Raw genomic sequence first — 23,196 nt, forward strand, 5'->3', positions numbered from 1 at the left:
TTTCAGCACCTAATATTAGTATCAGAACAAATATTAACTATGAAATCACAAGAACTACTACAAATTGTTATTATCAGAACATAAAAATTATACAAATTAAAAAACAATGAGATAAAAAGGTAAATTGGCAGCACTTCTGTAAGCGACAGCAATTTGTGTTGCCGTCAAGTGAGTGACAAGCGCTGAATTTGCGGCCTTATATCTCCATAGGTACTGACTCTAGAATTTATTTTTTGCATTACTTTATGTAAACAATGCCCTCTTCATTTAAAAAAAAACACTAATTTTTTTTTTTTTTTCAAAATATTCGAAGCGCTGGGTGAATGAATGTAGATCTTCGTTTGGACAGTTAAGGGGTTAATATATGCTGCCAAGGATTCCCTGCCACCTTTGTGGAAAGCCCCAATTCTGTGGTGGGATACTGTAAGATTTAATAACAAGAGTCATAATTCCAAGGAAGTGTCCCACACCATGGAAGAGGGTTATGGCTGAGAAACCCTCAAAGAAGATTCCCTGATGTCAGTGAGGGGCTCTTGATTCATTAGGGTTTGCCATAATTGGCAATTCCAACTTCAATCTTCCCTAACCATGAATGTGGCCTGCACCAGAAGCTGTAGCTCATCAGTGAGTAATACACACCTTCAGTGAAAAGATACTGGTGAAAAGGTACTTTAGTTTTGACCCACTTAAGTCAAGAGATTGGTCTTTGTAGAATGTTGTCAACACTGCTTTATATGATATGCATCCTCTTTTGCCTGTGGCTCCTACAAAGTCTCAAAACAGTTACTTGCATTTTTATCTACGTACTACATTACACCTAAGCAGGCCTTCAACTAGGATCATAGTGGCCCCATGCCCTGGTGGCTAAAGCTCTCGCTTCACATGGTGAGGGTCCGGGTTCAATTCCTGGTGAGGGTAGAAACATTGGGTGTGTTTCCTTACACCGGTTGTCTATATTCCCCATCAGTAAAATGGATACCTGGGTGTTAGTCGACTGGTGTGGGTCGCATCCTGGGACAAAACTGACCTAATTTGCCTGAAATGCTTTGCATAACAAGTGGCTTTCTATATGGTAGTATGACATTGATGTCAGCTAGGCCTGCATACCTTGTACATGTACTGTACTTGTAGAAATAAAGATAGTATAGTAGGAGAGGAGGGGCAACAGTGAGGCCAAGGTGAGGCTATCACTTTTGCACATGTAGAAGATTCAAACTTTATTAGATGTCATGCCTCAGAGCACTGTGTGGTGTGAATATCATGCAAAGAATTCAGAACGGAGAAATTAAAAGATATTGAGTCACCAAGAATACAAGTTAGAGAGCTGAGGAAGGGTTGTTGCAGTGGTCTGCACATGTAGTGGATGGAAAAAGATAGGATGACAAAGAGGATGTATGAATCTGGGGTAGAAGGAAGAGAGGTAGGGGTTGTCCAGGGAATAGTTAGATGGAGGGGGTAAAGGAGGCTTTGAGTTTTAGGAGTTTGAGCACCCAGCAAGCTTGTGTGTTATATAAGAATGAAAGATGACAAGTAGTTTTTAATGAACAAGCTGTTGGAATATGAGAATGGTAACATCTATTGCATAAATGTTACCATGTTGCTAAGAAGCTAGTAACCCATATGGGCATAGAATTTGGAGCAAGTGATGGTTGACTTCGGTATTTCCATCAATGCTATGGCCTAATAGAAAAACCTATGGTAAAGCTGGCAGTGTATGCACAGAAGAAACTGAGCCCTTCAGATTATTACTAAGTGATCTGATGGCAATTAAAGGGCTCCTTCTATCTCAGCTCTATAATGTCGATGAAACTGGTTTGTTTTGGTGATCATTACCCTTCTCACACTCTATTCCTTCAGCATAAGGAAAAGACACCAGGCCATAAATTCAGCAAAGATCACTTCTCAGTTTTATGCTGTGGTAATGCTGATGGTATGCACTGCTTCAAACTGGCAGTTATTGGCAAATCAGCATGCCCACAGTCTAAAAGATTGTATGAAAGGGCTGCCAGTCATTTATTACAAGGCTAGTTTCACATGGATATATTTTCTTAAGTACGTAAGTACCAGTCAGAGAAACTCAAACTTGATCCCAACAAAGTCAAGGTTCTTTTCTTGCTTGATAATGCACCTTTTCATCCATGGGCTGAAAATTTAATCAGTAGTTAAGGTAGAATTAAAGCCACATTTCTACCCCCTATTGATAGAAATGTGGCCTATGGGTAAGGGGATTATTGCAGTCTTCAAGAAGTTGTATCAAACAAAATATTTAGACAAAGTTTTTTGTTTTCAATACGCCAGCCATCTCCCACCGAGGTACGGTGACCCCATAAAAGAAAAGTTTTCACCATTACCTGGCAGGACCAGGAGCTATGATTTGACCCCTGCAACCACAATTAGGTGAGCACTGTCTTTGCAGAGGCGCACAGATATGACAGTTCAAATGTCACTCCAAAGAGCAAATATCCTAAACCTCTCCTTTACAGTGCATGCAGTGTACTTCCCACCTCCAGGACTTAAGTCCAGCTCACCGGTTTTCCTGAAACCCTTCACAAAATATTACCCTGCTCACACTGTAACAGCTCGTCAAGTCCATAAAACCATTCATCTCCATTCATTCCTATCTAACGTGCTCACACATGCCTGCTGGATATCCAAGCCCTTTGCACACAAAACCTTCTTTTCTCCCTCCCTCCATCTTTTCCTAGGATGTTCCCTGCCCTTCCTCCCCTCCACAACAAACTTATACACCCTCCAAGTCATCCTATTTTGCTCCATCATTTCTAAATGACCAAACCATCTCAACAACCCCTCCTCAGTCCTCTGAATAATACTTTTAGTAATTCCACACCTCTTCCTAATTTCCACACTATGAATTCTCTGTATAATATTAACACCATGCATTGCACTCTGAAGGAGGGGTGTTAATGTTGCAGTTTAAAAACTGTAGTGTAAAGCACCCTTCTGGCAAGACAGTGATAGAGTGAATGATGGTGAAAGTTTTTTTCTTTTTTGGGCTACCCTGCCTAGGTGGGAATCAGCCAGTGTGTTAATAAATAAAAATAATAAATAATAATAACTTTGCCCTTAGACACATCTCCACTGCCTCCAGCCTCCTTGCTGCAGCATTGACAACCCATGCTTCACCCCCATATAAGAATGCTGGTACCACTATACTCTCATACATTCCCTTCTTTGCCTCCATGGATAACATTTTTTTGTCTCCATAGATACCTCAATTTTCCCCCACCAACCTCTTTATTTTCATCAGGTCTATGGTTAATCTCATTCTTCATAAACCCATCCAATAACAAATATTTGAATATATTCACTTCTTCAACACTCCCTCCCTCCCTCCAATATGATATCTAATTTTTCTTTACCTAACTCATTTGATACCCTCATCACCTTACTTGTATCTATGTTCACCCTCAACTTTCTTCCTTTACACATGAAGTACTGGTATTTATTGAGGAGGAACAAGATTTGGAGAAAGACACCAATGTGAGTTAGAAAATGTCAAGAAGTATAACCTGAAATCTGGCATCTTCCACAGTGTGGCATCTTGGAAGGAAGTGAAAACCACAACATTAGCTAAAGGTTAAAAAAAGGTTGTTAAATAATGTTTTGATATTGAGTTCAACTTTGAGGGATTCAAGGCCACTAACTGTCATCAAACACTTCAAAAAGTAGGGTAAACAAGCATTATGGAGGAACATATGGCTGAATGGCTGGAAGAAAATGAGGAAGATTCTGGTTACCAGATGTTGAGTGATGCAGAAATTGCAGACAAAGTTATTGGTACCCCCAAAAATGAAGAGGATAATGATGATGACAAAGAAGAAACTATGAAATCACCAAAATTGTCAGCGGTACAAGATGCAATTGATGTTCTCATTACATACACTTACCTCTAAGATAAGAGCAAAGTGCAGGCCTATTATCAGAACTTTGGCTCTTCTAGAGAAACTGTCACAGGGGAGCAGCATCAACATGACAGACAAATTAAGCTGGATTCATTCTTTCAACCTATTTCTTGTTCTACATCCCCCAAACATTCTACCAGTAAGCCTCAGCCATCTATGTGTCCTCAGCCATTTACATATGTTGATCCATCTACATCTCCCTCACCATCTACCTGTCTGTCTCCAACACAACTTCCAATGTTACTGTTGGAGCTTTACAACTCCACTGATTCAGAATAAGTTATTCTGGGTCACCACTAGACTACATGGAAATACTGTACTGTATTTGCACATCTGTAAGCTTATCTATCCACCAAAAAAGGTAAGAAGAATAACTGTAACATACTTTGTTGTACTGTACTGTGCTGTACTTCCAATGCATTTTTTTTGTCAGGTAATATTACATTGTACTCTAGTTTATTCTATGTCCAGTAGTCCATCAATAGAGCAGACTAAGTCTGTTTTATTGAGTATTTGTCCATGTCTATAGTTGACTGATTAAGTGGATTACATCTGTTTAATTAAAACTTTCAAAATAGCACATTTTTTGTTAAAGTGGACACCCCTCTACCCTCCTATTAATCTATTTTATCAGACATTTACTGTACATATTTATCCAGATAGCTGGTTTCTGTTGAATTATGCACTATTACAGTATGGTATGGTACAGTACTGTACAGTTTGTTCCCAACTGTACAGCACTTTCAACATTAGCACTTCAAAACTAATTAATAACTTACAAGTGCCAATCTGCAGTTACAACAAGTGCAAAATATGCAAACTTTCAGATCATTATTTAGATGAATGTCTTGCAGGTTATACTCATTACTCTAGTTTCCCAACTTGTCCATCTACAGAGTGTTCATACAAACAGGAAAAATTCCTGTCATAGTTAATTTTTGCCTTTCTTGCCAAACTATCATGAGAGATCTACAGAAAAATTGTTAAATAGGGTACTAATGAACTATCATGTTAGTTAATACAACACTTAAAAATTCAATTACTGTAAATATATTTCTTTCCATTAACTAAATACTGTTAGTATAGTCCAACACAGTATTTTAGAAGAGAATATAAAGAATCCAAGCAACATAAAACATAATAAAATACAGTAATTTACAAATTCCACATTAACTTACATTTATGATGAGAGCCATAGTCCTGTGCCTTGTGACAGTTATGGAGACGACAGTGTTTAAATGCTTCTACATCCTCTGCATCCCATGATCTCCATCTTCTTGAAAAATTATTTCTTTTTAACTGCAATGTAATTATTATATATAATAATTTATTGAAACCACTAAACTATGTTAACTACTGAGGAAAGAAAAAATGCTTTGTTTATATATCATTTAGAATTTAACCCTTTCAGGGTCCACAGGACCTCTCAGAGACTTGTTTGCAGGGTCCCCCAAATTTCAAAAAAAAAAAAAAAATTCTTATGAAATGATAGAGAATCTTTTCCCGATCATAATGACACCAAAAGTATGAAATTTGATGGAAAACTTACGGAATTATGCTCTCGCGAAGTTAGCGGTCTCGATGATGTTTACGCATCAGCGATTTTGTCCACTTTGAGCCCTATTTTCGGCCAATTCCAGTGTACTATTTCACTAGAACTCCATTTTTTCTATCGAATGAGTACAAGAAACCACCCATTTGCCAATTTCAACTATCCAATACAGTGGTCAGAATTTAGCAATTTTGCCAATTTCACACAAATTTCAAAAGATGCCAATTTCCAAATAGGGTCCAGAATAAACAAGACAGACATTCCTGGCACTAAAATAACATTTCCTCTGTTCATTAGTTACGTCCCCAGGCCCCTCTTACATTTCTTTTGCTTTCCACTTCGAATTTTTATTCTCACAAAAAAAATAAGATTTACTATTATGCAGACTACTGCATTAGTGTAGAAATGGTATAAATAATATCGGCACACTTGTGAAAGAATATCAGACTCACCAGTTGATGTGTATTGGACGCTTAGCATGATTTGTTTACTTTTGAACTTGGGTAAAAATCGAACATTTCTGCTACTTTGAGCTCAATTTCAAGGCACTTTTCATTGTAAAACCAGTCAAAATCATCTCAATTTCTGTAATATGTCTTCCATTCTATACAATGAGACCAGGAAAACTAAAATACAACAATAAATACCATATGAAAATATGCCTGGAGTTTACCTGGAGTGTTCCAGGGGTCAATGCCCCCGCGGCCCGGTCTGTGGCCAGGCCTCCTGGTGGATCAGAGCCTGATCAACCAGGCTGTTACTGCTGGCTGCACGCAATCCAACGTATGAGCCACAGCCCGGCTGGTCAGGTACCGACTTTAGGTGCTTGTCCAGTGCCAGCTTGAAGACTGCCAGGGGTCTATTGGTAATCCCCCTTATGTATGCTGGGAGGCAGTTGAAGAGTCTCGGGCCCCTGACACTTATTGTATTGTCTCTTAACGTGCTAGTGACACCCCTGCTTTTCATTGGGGGGATGTTGCATCGTCTGCCAAGTCTTTTGTTTTCGTAAGGAGTGATTTTCGTGTGCAAGTTCGGTACTAGGCCCTCTAGGATTTTCCAGGTGTATATAATCATGTATCTCTCCTGCCTACGTTCCAGGGAATACAGGTTCAGGAACTTTAAGCGCTCCCAGTAATTGAGGTGTTTTATCTCCGTTATGCATGCTGTGAAGGTTCTCTGTACATTTTCACCTGCCTTGAAAGGTGCTGTTAGTGTGCAGCAATATTCCAGCCTAGATAGAACAAGCAACCTGAAGAGTGTCATCATGGGCTTGGCATCCCTAGTTTTGAAGGTTCTCATTATCCATCCTGTCATTTTTCTATAATTTTTTCCTAGCATTTTTCTAGTATTTTTCTAGCAGTGCAAAGTCACTGTTTTAATCCAAAAACATGGTCAAAGTTTTTTTTTCTCATTACACACTGTGTGCTGCAGTATTTTTTTATACTGCGCACACTGACCACATAGACCCATTCTTTCATATGTAGGTCTACCATCTTTCTCTCACTAGATTTGAAGGTGCTAGAATTTATGCGTACTAGTACGTCATGTACATTGGCGCATAAGCCATAGCAGTACGGCCGAAACCCTGAAAGGGTTAAAAAATGATAGCACTTAATACTTCCTTTACAATCATTACTGCTGAAAATTCCTACACAAAATGAAGTTCATTCATACTTTTATGAAGAAATAATAGAATTAATATTGCAAACACTCATTTAACCCTCTGACTGTCGCAGAGGGTTAACCCTATTGACTGTTTCGGCCGTATATATACGTTTTACGAGCCAATGTTTCTGACATTAATATGCATAAATTCTAGTGGCTTCAAATCAAGCGGGAGAAAGCTGGTAGTCCCACATGTGAGAGAATGGGTCTCCATGGTCAGTGTGCACAGTATAAAAAAAAAATCAGGGAGCCAGTGGTGCATTGTGGGAACGCCATTTCAGTAGTCCTTGTTCAGCATGCCTAGTGGTAAGAAATATCTGACTCCCCGGCAAATCTTGGGCTCTTCTCTTCCCAAGTGATAGATCCAACATAGATGGAAGTGTCAATGAAGATGAATTTCATGGTTCTGAGGAGTTTGTGACTGAAAGCAATGCCCAGAATACCAGAAGAAAGAAAGAAAGATAAAAAGCAAGAAAGAGAACGGAGAAAAAAGGAGAAAGGAGAAAGAAAGAGAAAGGAGAAGAAAAGAGAAGGAGGAAGAAGGAGAAAGGAGAAGAAAGGAGAAAGAAAGAAAGAAAGAAAGGAAGGAGACAGTGGGGAGGAAGGCATTGGACCCCATGGGTGTTGAAAGGCAGTAGGGGTAGTGAGGGATGATATAATATGTCATTTTGACAGCTGCTGCAACATGACTCAGCACATTTAGGAGTCTCCACACACACACACACACACACACACACAAGTGGAATAGTTTGGGAAGCGATGTAGTGGAGTCAGGATCCATACATAGCTTTAAGCAGAGGTACGATAAAGCTCATGGTTCAGGGAGAGTGACCTAGTAGCGACCAGTGAAGAGGCGGGGCCAGGAGCTTGGACTCGACCCCTGCAACCTCAACTAGGTGAGTACAACTAGGTGAGTACACACACACACACACACACAAAAGCTTCCAGAAGATAATAACAGCAGTTCTATGAAAAGTGTTCAGTGACAGTGACAGTGGCAGGGAGGGAGGGAGGGAGGGAGGGAGGGAGACACTCGTTTTATGTGTGAGGAGTGTAAAACACCATTGTGTATTAAACCATGTTTCAAAGAGTTCCACAAGCTGCAGAACTTCTAGGAACATGTCCAGTGACTGTACATTTGTATATATATTATAGAACAATAGTAATAAAAATTTTTTTGTATTGCTGGTTTGTGTAAACAAGTTTTGTAAATAATATAATGATAATAATGTTTGTGCAGCTATTGTGTTGCTTACAACGAGTGTACATGTATATACATGTATGTACATTGCACCTTACTTTGGTCCCATAGGCCACATAAGTTACCTGAAAAAATCAAGCAGTGGAAAAAAACAAGAAACCTTCGAATGGGAATAAAAAAAAAACTTTACCAGGTGAGCGACATTCGCTGCTGTTGCCATATGCGGCTCATTTTCTGCAAACTTTATGCCTCTATATCTTGGTAAATACTGATCACAAGAATTTTTTAAGGCTTAAAACACTCAGCAAAATAATCCTAACATTTTGGTAAGAATTTTTTTTTTTCGAATATTTTTCAACATAGAATGACAGTTTCAGAAATAGGCTTGCGATAGTCAAAGGGTTAAATTTACCGTTTAATAGATTTCGGAGAAACACAAAAAATTGGACCAAATAAAGGCTTGATTCAATGAACTAAAGTTGCTGTTATTAACCCTTTCAGGGTTTCTGACATACTAGTACGGCTACCGCACCAGGTTTTTTGATGTACTAGTATGCCTAAATTCTAGCGCCCTCAAATCTAGCGAGAGAAAGCTGGTAGGCCTACATATGAAAGAATGGGTCTATGTGGTCAGTGTGCGCAGTATAAAAAAAATACTGCAGCACACAGTGCGTAATGAGAAAAAAAAACTTTGGCCGTGTTTTTAGTTTAAAACAGCGACTTTACACTGTATTTTCGTATGGTATTTATGGTTGTATTCTAGTTTTCTTGGTCTCATTTTATAGAATGGAAGACATATTACAGAAATTGAGACGATTTGGATTGGTTTTACATGAAAAGTACCTTGAAATTGAGCTCAAAGTAGCAGAAATCTTCAATTTTTGCCAAAGTTCAAAAGTAAACAAATCATGCTATGTGTCCAATACACGTCAACTGGTGAGTCTAATATTCTTTCACAAGTGCACTGATATTATTTATACCATTTCTACACTAATGAAGTAGTCTGCATGACAGTAAATCTTCTCTTTTTTGTGAGAATAAAAATTCAAAGTGGAAAACAAAAGAATGTAAGAGGGGCGTGGGGAGTGACTAATGAAGAGAGGAAATGTTACTTTAGTGCCAGGAATGTCTTTCTTGTTTATTCTGGACCCTATTTGGAAATTGACATCTTTTGAAATCTGTGTGAAACTGGCAAAATTGCTAAATTCTGACCACTTTATTGGATAGCTGAAATCGGTAAATGGGTGGTTTCTTGTACTCATTCGATAGAAAAAATGGAGTTCTAGCGAAATAGTACACTGGAATTGGCCGAAAATAGGGCTCAAAGTGGACAAAATCGCTGATGCGTGAACATCATCGAGACTGCTAACTTCGCGAGAGCATAATTCCATAAGTTTTCCATCAAATTTCATACTTTTGGTGTCATTATGATCGGAAAAAGATTCTCTATCTTTTCATAAGAATTTTTTTTTTTTTTTTTTTTGAAAATTTATCGACCCTGAGAACAAGTCTGGGAGAGGGCCTGTTGACCCTGAAAGGATTAATGGTACTGTGTCCAGCAGTCTTCCCATACAATAGACCAAGCATTGAGTATTTATCTGATATGGCCCGAAGTGGGCCCATCCAGTACCTGTTATCAAGGAACAGGCTGTGTCGAGTCAGTTTCTTATTGTCTGAGAGTACTCACACTTAGTCATCATCATTTGGTCTCCAATTTTCCCCTAGATTTGCAACATTTTTTTGCCACCTTATTAACATATTATATAATACTTTATTAAGGACCTATAGCTAGTGCCTTGCATACTTCAGAGATGAAATGTGTTAAAAACCACTCACCAAATATATCCTAGGAAGTAAAACCAGCCTTTCTTACCCCATGTAATAACTGACAGGCAACTCTTTCAAGCAATCCCTTACAGCATGAGACTGCTGATTTGCCTGTGACTGTCAGCATAAGCAGAGCAAAATACTAAGAAGCAGTCTTTGCTGAGCTTACTGCCTAGTGTCCTGTCTTCAAGTTGAAAGGCTATATTGTTGGAAGGAAGTGAATGCCGAAAGAGACCATTCTCATCTGAATTATACAGATGAGAATGAAAGAGCTTCTATCAGCTTATTTAAAGTTGTTCCAAACGGCTCAACTTTGTCTAAGGGTGCACTACCAAAGTCACCCTTAAGTTTTCACATTGCTCAAGCCATGGTGGCAATGGGAGCACCAAAGCCAACCATCACTTGCCTAAAATTTTATATCCCTATACTTTTGCCAACCTATTTAGCAGCAGAGCGACAAACAACATCACGAATGATAAAATCAACAGAACACTGTTGAACGTACCATTTTAGCATGTCTTCAAGTTTTTTATCTTGCATCATTGTCCCAATAATTGAATCGAACCCATTAACCCTTTCAGGGTCCGTCCCGTAGATCTACGGCTTTACGTTCAGTGTCCAAACCATAGATCTATGCCAAAATTCTAGCGGAGTCAAATTTAGCACGAAAATGCTCATAGGCCTACATGTGAGAGAATGGGTCTGCATGGTGGGTGTGCGCTGTAAACAAAAATTCTAGGCGCCCGCATAGCATTGTGGGAATGCCGGCTCAGTTACCTTTGTTCACCATGCCTTGTCGCAAGGCAGCTCTCACTCCAAGGAAAATTGGGACTCTCCTCTTCCTATCTGATAATTCTGACTCTGATGGAAGTGGAAATGAAGACGAATTCTTTGGCTTTGATCAGTTAGTGACCAAAAGGAATGACCAGGATATCGATAATAGTGCAGAAAACCCTGACGATCCTCAACCTTCTACCTCTAGTGTGGGCACTCCTCACAGTCAGTTGTACCTCATCGCAAGAGAAAACTATTATTTTCGCGTGGCCAGGCCTTTGACTTCAGCAATGATGATGATAGTGATGTGGACTGTGATTTTATTGCTTTTGACGATCATTCGAGTAGTGATAGTGAGGAATCATATTCACCAGTGAAGCGTCGGTATGTATGCCACGGCATGCGCTCAGGTAGTGTACCCTATGCAGTGCTCAGGGGACGGAGTACATCCCGTGGCCCTTCACCAGGAATAGACAGTGAAAGTGAGGATGATGTGGCTACACTTGGCATGGATAGACCACAGGCATCAGTAGATGGTGGTAGTGCCACAGCCATGCGTGACTCACCAGCCCAGGCTTGGACCCATGCTGCTGACTCCTCAGTTCAAGGACAAAGCGGAGCGTCAGCCACCAGCCCACCACAACCACAACTACCCGCACAACCAGCCTATGATGTCCAGTATCCACCAGCCAACCGTATCTGGGATTGGCAGCAAAATCCCAATTTTGTTCCCAAGCCCCACCACTTTGATGACTCTCAAAGTGGAATTCTACCTACTTGTCCCCTTGGAACCATGGCCAATGAACTGGAATTTTTTGAAATATTCTTTGACCAGCCCTTGATGGAAACCATTGTCAGGGAAAGTAACAAGTATTTTGAGTACACCATGGCAAATACGATCATATCACCACAGTCAAGACTACACCGGTGGAAAGAGACGACTGTTGCAGAAATGTATTTGCTTTTTGCAACAATAATGCTTATGCCTCATGTCTATATGCATAATATAAAAGCATACTGGTCCACAGATCAGCTAATTTCTACCCCGGTCTTCAGTGAAATCATCCCAGTGAACAGGTTTATCTTACTGTTACGCATGTTGCACTTCTCTGACAAAACCAGGCCTGACAGAAGTGACAGGTTATACAAGATTAGAAATGTTTTTATGTATCTCAAACAAAAGTTCAACATGTACTTTTATCCATTCCAGAATCTTGTAATTGATAAGTCTTTGATTTTGTTCAAAGGTAGACTGTCATTCAAGCAGTATATACCGAGCAAGAGGAAACGCTTTGGTATAAAACTGTTTGTACTCTGTGACTGTGACAGTGGCCTGGTATTGGATATTGTTGTATACACTGGATGTAAAACATTGAAAGATACCAAGATGTTATTGGGTATCTCAGGTGACGTAGTGAGAAGCATGATGGCACCTTATCTTGGTAAGGGGCATACATTATATACCGATAACTGGTACACAAGCCCTTTACTCAGTGATTTCTTGCGAGTGGACAAGACAGATGTGTGTGGCACAGTGCGTTCTCATAGTAAACATATGCCCAGGTTCAATGCAGGTGCTCGTGGTGATGACGTGCTGGTGTTTATTGCCAATGACATCATGGCATTACGGTGGCATGACAAACGAGATGTCACATTGTTGACAACCATTCACCGTAATGAAATGCAAGACAGTGGCAAAGTTGATCGAGTGACTAATGAACATATCTGAAAACCAGTGACAGTAATTGATTATACACAAAACATGCACTTGGTTGACAAATGTGACATGCAGATTGGCTTTGTTGATTGTGTTCATCAGAGTTACAAGTGGTACATGAAACTTTTCTTCCATCTCATGGACATTTCAATGCTCAATGCATATAATATGTACCAAATAAAGACTGGCAGCAGACCACCGTATGGTGAATTTTGTTTGTCTGTTGTCAGACAACTCATAATGAAGTACCAGGTAACAACACCTGCTATACAACAAGGTCCTCAAATTCCTCAGAATATACCCAAGCGTTTGAGGAGGGAAGGTGATCATTTCATAATACAGCTTCCTTCAACTCAGAAGAGATGCATTGTCTGTGCACAAACAAAACAACGGCAACAAAGACACAGACACTCGGTTTATGTGCGAGGAATGTAAGGTACCTCTGTGCATGGTGCCTTGTTTCAAGGACTTCCACAAGCTCCAGCAGTTCTAAAACCATGTCCAGTGATTGTAAATATGTAAATATATGATATAACATTAGTATTATACAAGATTATTGCATGTTTATTGTAATAAACAAAAGTGGTAAACAATAATATGATAATAACTTTAGTGCAGTTGTGTTCAATACAGTGAGTTTATATATATACATTATACTATACAGTATTGGTCTCTCAGGCCCCAAATGTTAATAGGAAAAGAAAAAAATTAGAAAAGAAAAGACAAAACTACAAAAAATGTTAAATAAAGTAATGCGAGTAGTATGTGGAAATCGTCGATGTTGCCGCCACCCGGTCATTTTGGGTAAACTTCTTGGCACTGTATCTCGGTAAGTACTGATCAGAATTTTTTTTTTGTCTTATTACCTTCACAAAAATATACTCTTTAATTCTGTAAGAAAAAATAATTTTTTTTTTTTCAAAATTTCTTGGACACTGGAGCACCACTTCAGATTTTGGTCTTGAACCCTGAAAGGGTTAAAAACCCATAAAACAGACTGGGGGTTGTAGGGGAGCCCTACCCGTCCTCTGGACAATCGGCAAAAATAAAATATTTTCACTAATTTGACCTCAATTTCAAGATACTTTCACTCCTCAAAACAATCAAAATTATCTCTAGCTTGGTAATATGTCTGCCATTTTATCAAATGATAACAAGAAACAGCCAATATAACTTTATAAACCATCCGAGAACACACCTCTAATTCGCTATTTGAAGCCATACGCACAATTTTGTTTCTCATCATGCACTGCGTGGGGCAGGATTTTTTTTATATGGTGCACACTTACTGCACAAATCCATACTCTCATATCTATGCCAAAATTTACTGCTCACAGTCTATCTCAGTGAGCTGAGCTCATGACGCAAAACTATGTCAGGGACCCTGGCCTCAATGGCATAGATCTATGTGATGGACAACAAAAGGGTTAAAGTGCATATTTATCTACATAATATAAAGTTTACTGGGGAAAGACGTCTGTTGGCCACATGGCTGCAGCAAGTTTCCCTGCTGAATTGGAAAATACAGTGGAACCTCTACTTGCAAGTGCACCCACGTGCGAGTTTTTTTCAAATACAAGCAGTCGATGGGTCAATTTTTTGCTTCCATACGCGAGCAAAATTTCCATAAGTGAGCAGACCTCAAGGTGAGGGGCTCTTGCTCTTGATCTAGGGAATTGTATCTCATTTGTTTGTTGGACTGTCTTATTGAAAGTTGGGCAATGTATGATGGAAAGATGCTTCTTAACGTAGTAATAATAATAATAATAATAATAATAATAATCATATGTATAATAATAATAATAATACGTATAATAATCATAGTATAATAATACAGTAAAATACAATAATAATAATAATAATAATAATAATAATAATAATAATAATAATAATAATATAATATATATAATAATACATATATATGTATTATTATTATTATATGTATTATAATATTAATGTACTACATAGTAATGTAGTACATTATTATTATAATAATAATGTACTACATAATAATAGTTATAATAATAGACGACTTCAAAAGGTCATCACTAGATGGCAGTGTTTACCACAACAAAGAGGGAGCGGTTGTGGCCGCTTCCACCTGTTACATAATGACATATTTTATGCATTCTGGAGTATATATCAGGTTTCTATGTTATTTATATTGTTTATTATTTCATATTAGATGAACTGTGATAGATAAATAAGCCATAGAGTTGATGATAGCGAAATATTCAAGGAGTATTTTGTCCCGTCTCCAGACAAACTCTCGTCGGCTGCTGCCACTGCCACATATACAGTGGACCCCCGGTTAACGATATTTTTTCACTCCAGAAGTATGTTCAGGTGCCAGTACTGACCGAATTTGTTCCCATAAGGAATATTGTGAAGTAGATTAGTCCATTTCAGACCCCCAAACATACACGTACAAATGCACTTACATAAATACACTTACATAATTGGTCGCATTCGGAGGTAATCGTTATGCGGGGGTCCACTGTATAATGACATACTTTATTCAGGTTTCTATGTTATTTATATTGTTTGTTATGTCATATTAGATGAACTTTGATAGATAAATAAGCTGTAGCGTTGATATTAGTGAAATTATTGAAGTACGGTATTCCACTGGAACGAATTAATTGCATTTCAATTAATTTAAATGAGGAAAATTGATTCTGCAAATGAGCAAATCCAGTTGCCAGCAAGGTCATGGAATGGATTAAACTCGCAAGTAGAGGTTCCACTGTATTATTTCTGAGGATGGCTACAAACCAGAGAGCAAGTGTTTATAGCTGATGAGGCAGGATTATTTTGGAGGATGCTGTCTAGAACTTACAGTACACTGGCAAACAAGAGAGAAGTGTACCTGGATTCAAGGAAGTGAAAGATTGCTTGAGCTTGCTTCTGCACAATTATGTATCAAGTGATTTCAAATGCAAGCCTATGCTTATTTATCGCTCACAGAATTCCCATGGTTGAAAAGGTAAAGACAAGAACCACTTTGTCTGTTATTTGCCATTCTAACAATTTAATATGAATGAGTAAGGTCCTGTTTCCTGAGTGGTTCAAGCATTATTATCTTCTTGCAGCAAAATTGCATCTGGCCAGAAAGAACAATTCATTGAAGATTCTCCTCACTCTTGATAATTCCTGTAACCATCGTCAAGTCTTGCAGTCATAGACCCAAATGTAAAGGTTGTGTTTACCAATACAGTGGAACCTCAGTACTCGAACAGTTCTGCACTCGAACAATTTGGTATTTGAATGCTTTGTTCAGTAAACAAATTGCTCAGTAGTCGACCATTTGCTCGACACTCAACCAAACAAACACGACCTGCCAGAAATCTGATGTAAACTATTTCGTGTTTCTTCACATTTTTTGGTGTTTTTTCATATTACGTGTATTTGTTTAAATAAGTTACCATGGGGGCTAAAAGGGTTAGTGATAACCGAAAAGAAAATTGGTTGGGATAAATTCTTTTGGTACCTGGCAGATTGGCACTCAAACAGCCTTCTGGAACAAATTATGTTTGAGTGCCAAGGTTCCACTGCAAAAATGACACCTTTGATACAACCACTGGACTGATGAGTGATTAAGAAACTTAACTGCCATTTGACATACAAAGTCAGTAGAAATTCAATGCAGCAATGGATGACAATACAGATAATGGAGTGCCAGGATTCTAGAGTTAACTAAATATTGTAAATCAATTAATCCACAACACTGTCATGGGATAAAGTGCCCAAAAAACAAATGCAGGCTGGAGAAGATTATGGCCTAGTCTCATGAACGACTTCACAGGTTTTTTATCAGCAGAGACAGGTCCAGGAAATTCTGAATCTGGCAAAGAAAGAGTCAGGCAAGTGCTTGAAGATATGCAGAGAGAAGACATAAATAAGTGTTAGACATGGCAATGAAAAACAAATGAGAAGAAATGTGGGAGCTCAGTTCCCAGTTAGAATGGAGGCAGATAACAAAGATGAGACAGAAGAACCTCTACTTTAACAGCTGACACTTCAAGAGATACATGAGATCTTGTATACTACTGGCAAAGTTGCAGCCTTTTTCAAATACAAGTACACATACATGTACAGCAGCTCCTCACTTAACGATGGAGTTCTGTTCCTAAGATCACGTCGGTAAACGAATTCATCGCTAAGCAAGGAGCATACTGTTTTAATGTCACTGTTGCACCATTTATAACATTTTTACTATATTTTTAAATGTTTATACAGTAGTGTACTGTGTACTGTAATAAACAGAACAGAGGAAACCAGCTCTAATATACATTATTTAGGTATGCATACTGGTCAGAGAGCCTGTTTTAAGTCTGAGTTGTTGGTAAACAAGTATGTCGCTAAGTGAGGAGAGGCTGTACATGTACAAGGTATACAGGACTAGCTGACATCAATGACATACTACTCTATAGAAAGCCCCTTGTTATGCAGAGCATTTTGGGCTAATTAGGTCAATTTTGTCCCAGGATGCGGCCCAAAGCAGTCGACTAACACCCAGGTAGTATTTTACTGATAGGTGCACGTGGACAGCAGGTGTCTCAGGGAAACATGTCTTAATGTTTCCACCAGTACTGGGGATCGATCCCTGGATCTCAGTGTGTGAGCTGAGTGCACTAGCGATTGAGCTACGGGACAAAATTATCTTCAGCTGCATAGAGTACTGCAGTGTAAAGCAAAACTGTGAAGGCTTACTCAGCCCTGTAACAACTTCAGACAGTATTACCAAGGCTGGCTCCTCCTCAGGAAAATTAATGAATAGAAAAAGAAATAATAATTCACAAAGATAAACACTTTATTATTTATTAATGCAAAGATAAAACATTGAAATATGAAGGTGTATCCTACTTGAAAGAAAAATGAAAAATGAAATGGAAAAATGACATTTGAATTCAACGCTAATACATAGTGATACTGGGGTGTCTGGTTGAGGTTGACACCGTCTTGTAGAAATTGTAGCCGTTGCTGATGTGGGGGAGGGGGGTCACAGGTCTTTAGTGACAACCCAACGACTAGTTCTTCACAGAGTCTATAGACTTGAATAGTCAGTCCAGATGACAGGAACGCAGGTTCTTTACCACTGCAAAGATGAGGGGTAGTGTCCTGTACAATTAATCAGGTAGGTAGATCATGAAGTGATGTCCCAAGACCGGTTTCAGTCCGTCTCCTTCAACACTTCTCGTTGGTTGGCAGGTGACCCGATCTGTCATTCCAAGCTGGAAAGAGAGACAGGTTACCCACTGCTTAAGAAATCACTCTCCATGATAAGTGCAAGATACTTAAAAAAGGTGGTGATTATCTAAAAGTCTCATGTGGAGCTTAAAACTGAAAGGACTAAGTATATTATTGGTCAAAAGTGAAGCTTTCAACCAATATCCACTAGAATAGGAGCAGAGGCTTTTACTTACAGTTGTGCTGGGAACTGTGAGTCGAGTGATTACTGTTTGGCCGGAGCCCTACACGTCACCTTTCGAGGTGGGGGAAAAAGGGGGGGGGGGATAGCGGGAGCTAGACTGACCCTACCTTAACAAGCAGCCAGCAATCAAACTATCATTACCATATACTCGCTCGATACTCCTATCTGTTGAACTTTTCCCTCACAAAAACACACACATTATAGAATACACGAGCACTCCAATACAACCTTCAACTACTGAGAACTCCACCATCCATGTCACCATAAGAAACACAGCCATCCACCTTGACTGTACAAACCTTACTACATCCAGACAGGCATAGAAGTGTCATAGCAACCCTCTTCACACATTTCCAGATCAATAAGCAACGACAATTACAATGAAAGGTAAGAAATCTTATTATTATATTTCAGTGAATTTAAAAAAAAAAAAAAAGTTTTACTTTTTTTGATGTCAAGAATGTAACCCTATTTTTCCCATATGTTCTTTATCCATATATCATGATTTCACATACATATAATGCTGATTTTCAGGAATGCAACCCATGCAAATTGTAAGTCTACTATATTTGACATTAAATGAGTATTATAACAATACGTACTAGATGACCCCATATTGTACTTTCTATGCACAGTATTCTTTCCTAATTGTACAATGTTACTTATTAACTTACCAAGTCTTTATCCTTTCTATAATCCTCTTCCAACTCCAACCTTTGCTTCAAGTTTTTCACCAGTTCTGTCCTTGGCTCATAGGGAATCGTTTCAGTAAATAGATGACTTTCATAGTTAGAATGTTGCATTGATGATGACAACTTCTGTGAAAGATTTCTAGTTTTATCAAAATGTGATGTTTTTGTAGTGTCCTTTAAATGAGATGGCATATGAAAATTGATGTAATGCCTCTCACCTAACTCACAACAGTCTTTATCATCACATATGTAAGGTTGCTTTCCATACCTACTACACAACAAACAAGGGTCTTCATTTTCATATTTTGATGAATACTGTATGGGATCTGATAAACAGTCTTTATCATAATGTTCACCTGAACTGTACTTCATTCTGTCAAATACATTAGTCTGAGGATAATGATACCTTGGACATTGACAAAGTCTGCAATATTCTTCTCCACCTCTTCTTTCCTCACTAAATGGGGCTGTGTTATCATTATCATGTAAAGTACTGGCAGTGTGTGGCAAATGTTCAGGGGTAGATGATGTTTCAGATGAGTCCCTATTGTTGTTATAGTTGTTCATGGGGCCTAAGTAGTTTTTTAATGAAGACTTTGGATGATCACTGCTGTTTTGACCATGATCTTCAATGATGTTAGTTTCTCCCGGAGTATTTATATGTTTCTTGTGGTGAAATTTATGGTTCCTTGAGCCACTGTGTTTCCTGTTTTTTTCAGCAAAGTGAACTTTTTTCTTGGAATTCTCCTTGTTCCCTTTATTACTTTTGTCACCTATTTTGTTGATGTCTGAGAGCAAATTTTGATTACCATTATTTTGTGTTTCCTCTCGAGTCTCTTTAGAGTATGCATCCAAACCAGGTCTCCAATTTGTATCAAGGATAGAGAGAGAGTCACAGGTTTTTTTATAATTTTTCCAGCCATTCAGCTCCCCTCTTGGTACTGAACGAGTTGAAATCAATATTCTCCGTGATGTGCCAGATGCCAAAGATTTTTGTCCTGCTCTGCTCACCCTCTTATTAGCAGAGAGCAAACAATGACACTTAGGTTTCAAATGGTTGCAATGTAACCTGGTCTTTGTTGGAATCCCAGTAACAGTAGTTTTAGAGTGAGGCTTACTTATTTCATTTCTTACTGGCTGTAATTGTGTATGTTGGACTGGCTCCATGGCTCTGTCCATCAGATCAGACTTGAGAGATGAAAGAAGAGTTCTTTTCCTTGGAATTTCCATTGTTCCAACGTGCCGTAATTTATCCTCTTTCCTGAGGAAGAAAAAAAATATGTATGCCATACTGTATGATGATACACTACAGCAAGTGTATACTGTACATTATATATTCAAAGAAAATATTATAGCAGAGGTGTTATGAATGAAAGGCTACTGGATGGCCAAACAGTGAGAAAAATAAAGTTAAAAAAGTTACATTTCTAATTCTGAAGAATTATAGATGAAATGTCAGAAGTAATTGAGAGATTTAAAGTCAGCTGATCTGCTGCAAGATCAAGTACGAGAAGAAATAATGTTTTAATATACAGTGGATCCCCGGTTAACGATATTTTTTCACTCCAGAAGTATGTTCAGGTGCCAGTACTGACCGAATTTGTTCCCATAAGAAATATTGTGAAGTAGATTAGTCCATTTCAGACCCCCAAACATACACGTACAAACGCACTTACATAAATACACTTACATAATTGGTCGCATTTGGAGGTAATCGTTATGCGGGGGTCCACTGTACTAGATATGAAACAGTTAAAAATGAAAATGTGTAATGATAAGTATATATATGCACCTAAATGTAAGAGAAATATAAAGGAGATTCTGAAACATGTTAATTGAATGTTTAACCTTTAACCCTTAAACTGTCCAAACGTAGATCTATGTTCACGTGCGTAGCACTCCGACCTTTAATTTCCCCATTTGAGAGCATGTAAAAAAAACATAGATCTATGTTTGGAGCCCCCTGCACATGAACATAGATCTACATTTGGACAGTTTAAGGGTTAACTGTGGGATATCCTGAAAAAATTTCCTGTTTCTGTGGGAAGATTCTGAAAAATAAAAAAAAACTTAGTTTCATACAGTTTGCTTTTCTGAACTGAATAAAACTAAAACGAATGAAATCTGATTAAAGCTCACGATTTTATGGCATGTTGAATTTGGTGAAAAATGCTCACTCATTGACAACAGTGGCATAAAAGTGCCAACAATATTTCCATTTTACAATTTACTGACACCAAGATATAATTGTTTTTCTGTTTTTTTTTTAATTGATCTTAATGGTTAACACTGGAGGACAGGAAGGTTAGTGGAGACATGATAATGACATACAAAATACTGTGAGGAATATATAAAGTGGACAGAGAGAGGATGTTCCAGAGTGGGGACACAGAAACAAGGGGTCACAAGTGGAAGTTGAAGACTCAGATGAGTCAATGGGATGTAAGGGAGTATTTCTTCAGTCATAGAGTTGTCAGGAAGTGGAATAGTCTGGCAAGTGATGTAGTGGAGGCAGGAACCATACATAGTTTTAAGACGAAGTACAATAAAGCTCATGGAGCAGGGAGAGAGAGTACCCAGTAGCGACCAGTGAAGAGGCAGGGCCAGGTGAGTACTATGTACACTAGTTTCTTATGATATTAGATGTGTTTTAAAAACACGGTAAAATACTTAGGTCGACAATGCTCCACTTGGAATATATGGTATAAATGCGTCATAATTATTTATTTATTTATTTATTTATTTATTTATTTTTACTGTTTTGATCTTTTAGGGTTATGTACAAGGAATACAGGTTGGCCATCACTAATCCGGTATCATCGGGACCTGTAGGGTACCAGATTAGTGATTTCGCCGAATTACAGAGTGGTTAGGCTAGAATACACTTAACCCAACGATGATATTTATGCAATTTCACCCAATTTACGTCCTATTTTTGGCCCATTCCATTGTTCCAGTCTACCAAACTTACAGCTATTTCACTAGTATTCCTTCCATTCTGTTGAATGAGTACAAGAAACCACCCATTCATCTATTTCAACTACCCAATAAAGTGGTCAGAAATCGGCAATTTGGCCAATTTCACACAAATTTCAAAAGATGCTAATTTCAAAATAGGGTCCAGAATAAGCAATGCAAACATTCCTCTCACTAAAATAACATTTTCTCTGTTCATTAGTCACATCTCCAGACCCCTCTTATATTACTCTTGCTTTACATTTTGAATTTTTGTTCACACAAAAAATAGAAAATTTACTGTTATGCGGATTACTGCATTATTGTAATTATTGTATAATGTCAACCCATTTGTGACTGTGTAATAGACTGGCCAGTTGGACACATATTGGATGGTGATGTCATTTGTTTACTCCTGAACATCAGCAAAAATTTAATATTTCTGCTACTTTGAGCTCAATTTCAAGGTACTTTTTGTTGTGAAACCAATCAAAATCATATTTCTGTAATGTATCTTCCATTCTTTCAACTGAGACCAAAAAAAACGAGAAAACAACCATAAAAACTATACGAAAATACACAGCAGAGCCGCTGTTTTCCACCACAGTTGCAGTTTTTTCCTCATTATGTACTGCAGGGCTTTTTCTATATAGTGCACACATACCACATAGATCTATTCTCTTATATGTAGGCCCAAATTTACCGAGAACAGCTCATCTGAGTGAGCTGAGCTCATGGCAACCATCAGTGGCTTCAAAGCCATCTTATCTTTTATGGACAATGTGCAGTGTATGTGCTTTACGCAATGAGAAGTATTTCTTTTATTCATTGGAACCATAGCTAGGGCTAAAAGTAAGGAGGTTATAACAATAAATGGAGAAAAAGAAACTGGAATGACTTACGAAGCAAGTAGTGCCACCAAACAGTAGTGGCAGGTTGGTGTGGCAACACTGGAAATTTGAAATTATGCTAGCCAAAATTAGTGCCGGATTACTGATGGAACCGGATTACTGATTGCCAGATTAGTGATGGCTGACCTGTACCTATAACACTGCAAGTGTTTCAGAGTGTATTATTCCTCAAAACATGGAAAAAAGTCACAGTGAATGACTTTACTAGGGTTGTATATATGATTTGAATGTACAGGCGGACCCCACTTTACACTGCTTGTTTTACAGTATTTCGCTAATGCAGAAGTTTTCTTCATTTATTCAGACTTCCTATAATAAATATACTCACCATTCACTATTAGCTAAAGACAAAAATATTTTAAGATAAGTAATATACATATGTACTGTATATGCATTTTTTAGGTCTAGCTCTATTGCTCACTTAATATATGATAGTGTAAACATATTATCAGGCATTTATATAGATTTGAAAATGAAAAAAGGCTAAGTTTCACTTTACAGCATTAGCCCAGAGCCTAACCTGCTGTATAAGCAGGGCCTGCTTG

At 38.2% G+C, this 23,196-nt stretch overlaps 1 protein-coding gene across 1 annotated transcript in view; it reads right to left on the bottom strand.

Moving 5' to 3' along the window:
• LOC128692141 (uncharacterized) overlaps positions 1-23,196 on the bottom strand; it is a 49,248-nt gene that overhangs the window by 2,427 nt on the left and 23,625 nt on the right. The window contains exons 2-3 of the mRNA XM_053781197.2: positions 18,768-20,046; positions 5,102-5,222 (exon numbers count right to left, since the gene is read on the bottom strand). Coding sequence (XP_053637172.1) covers positions 5,102-5,222; positions 18,768-20,015 — 1,369 coding nt within the window. The 5' untranslated portion in view covers positions 20,016-20,046. The remainder of the gene's footprint in view (positions 1-5,101; positions 5,223-18,767; positions 20,047-23,196) is intronic.

Source organism: Cherax quadricarinatus, chromosome 6 (genome assembly GCF_038502225.1).
Source record: "Cherax quadricarinatus isolate ZL_2023a chromosome 6, ASM3850222v1, whole genome shotgun sequence".
In the NCBI taxonomy this organism is placed as follows: domain Eukaryota; kingdom Metazoa; phylum Arthropoda; class Malacostraca; order Decapoda; family Parastacidae; genus Cherax; species Cherax quadricarinatus.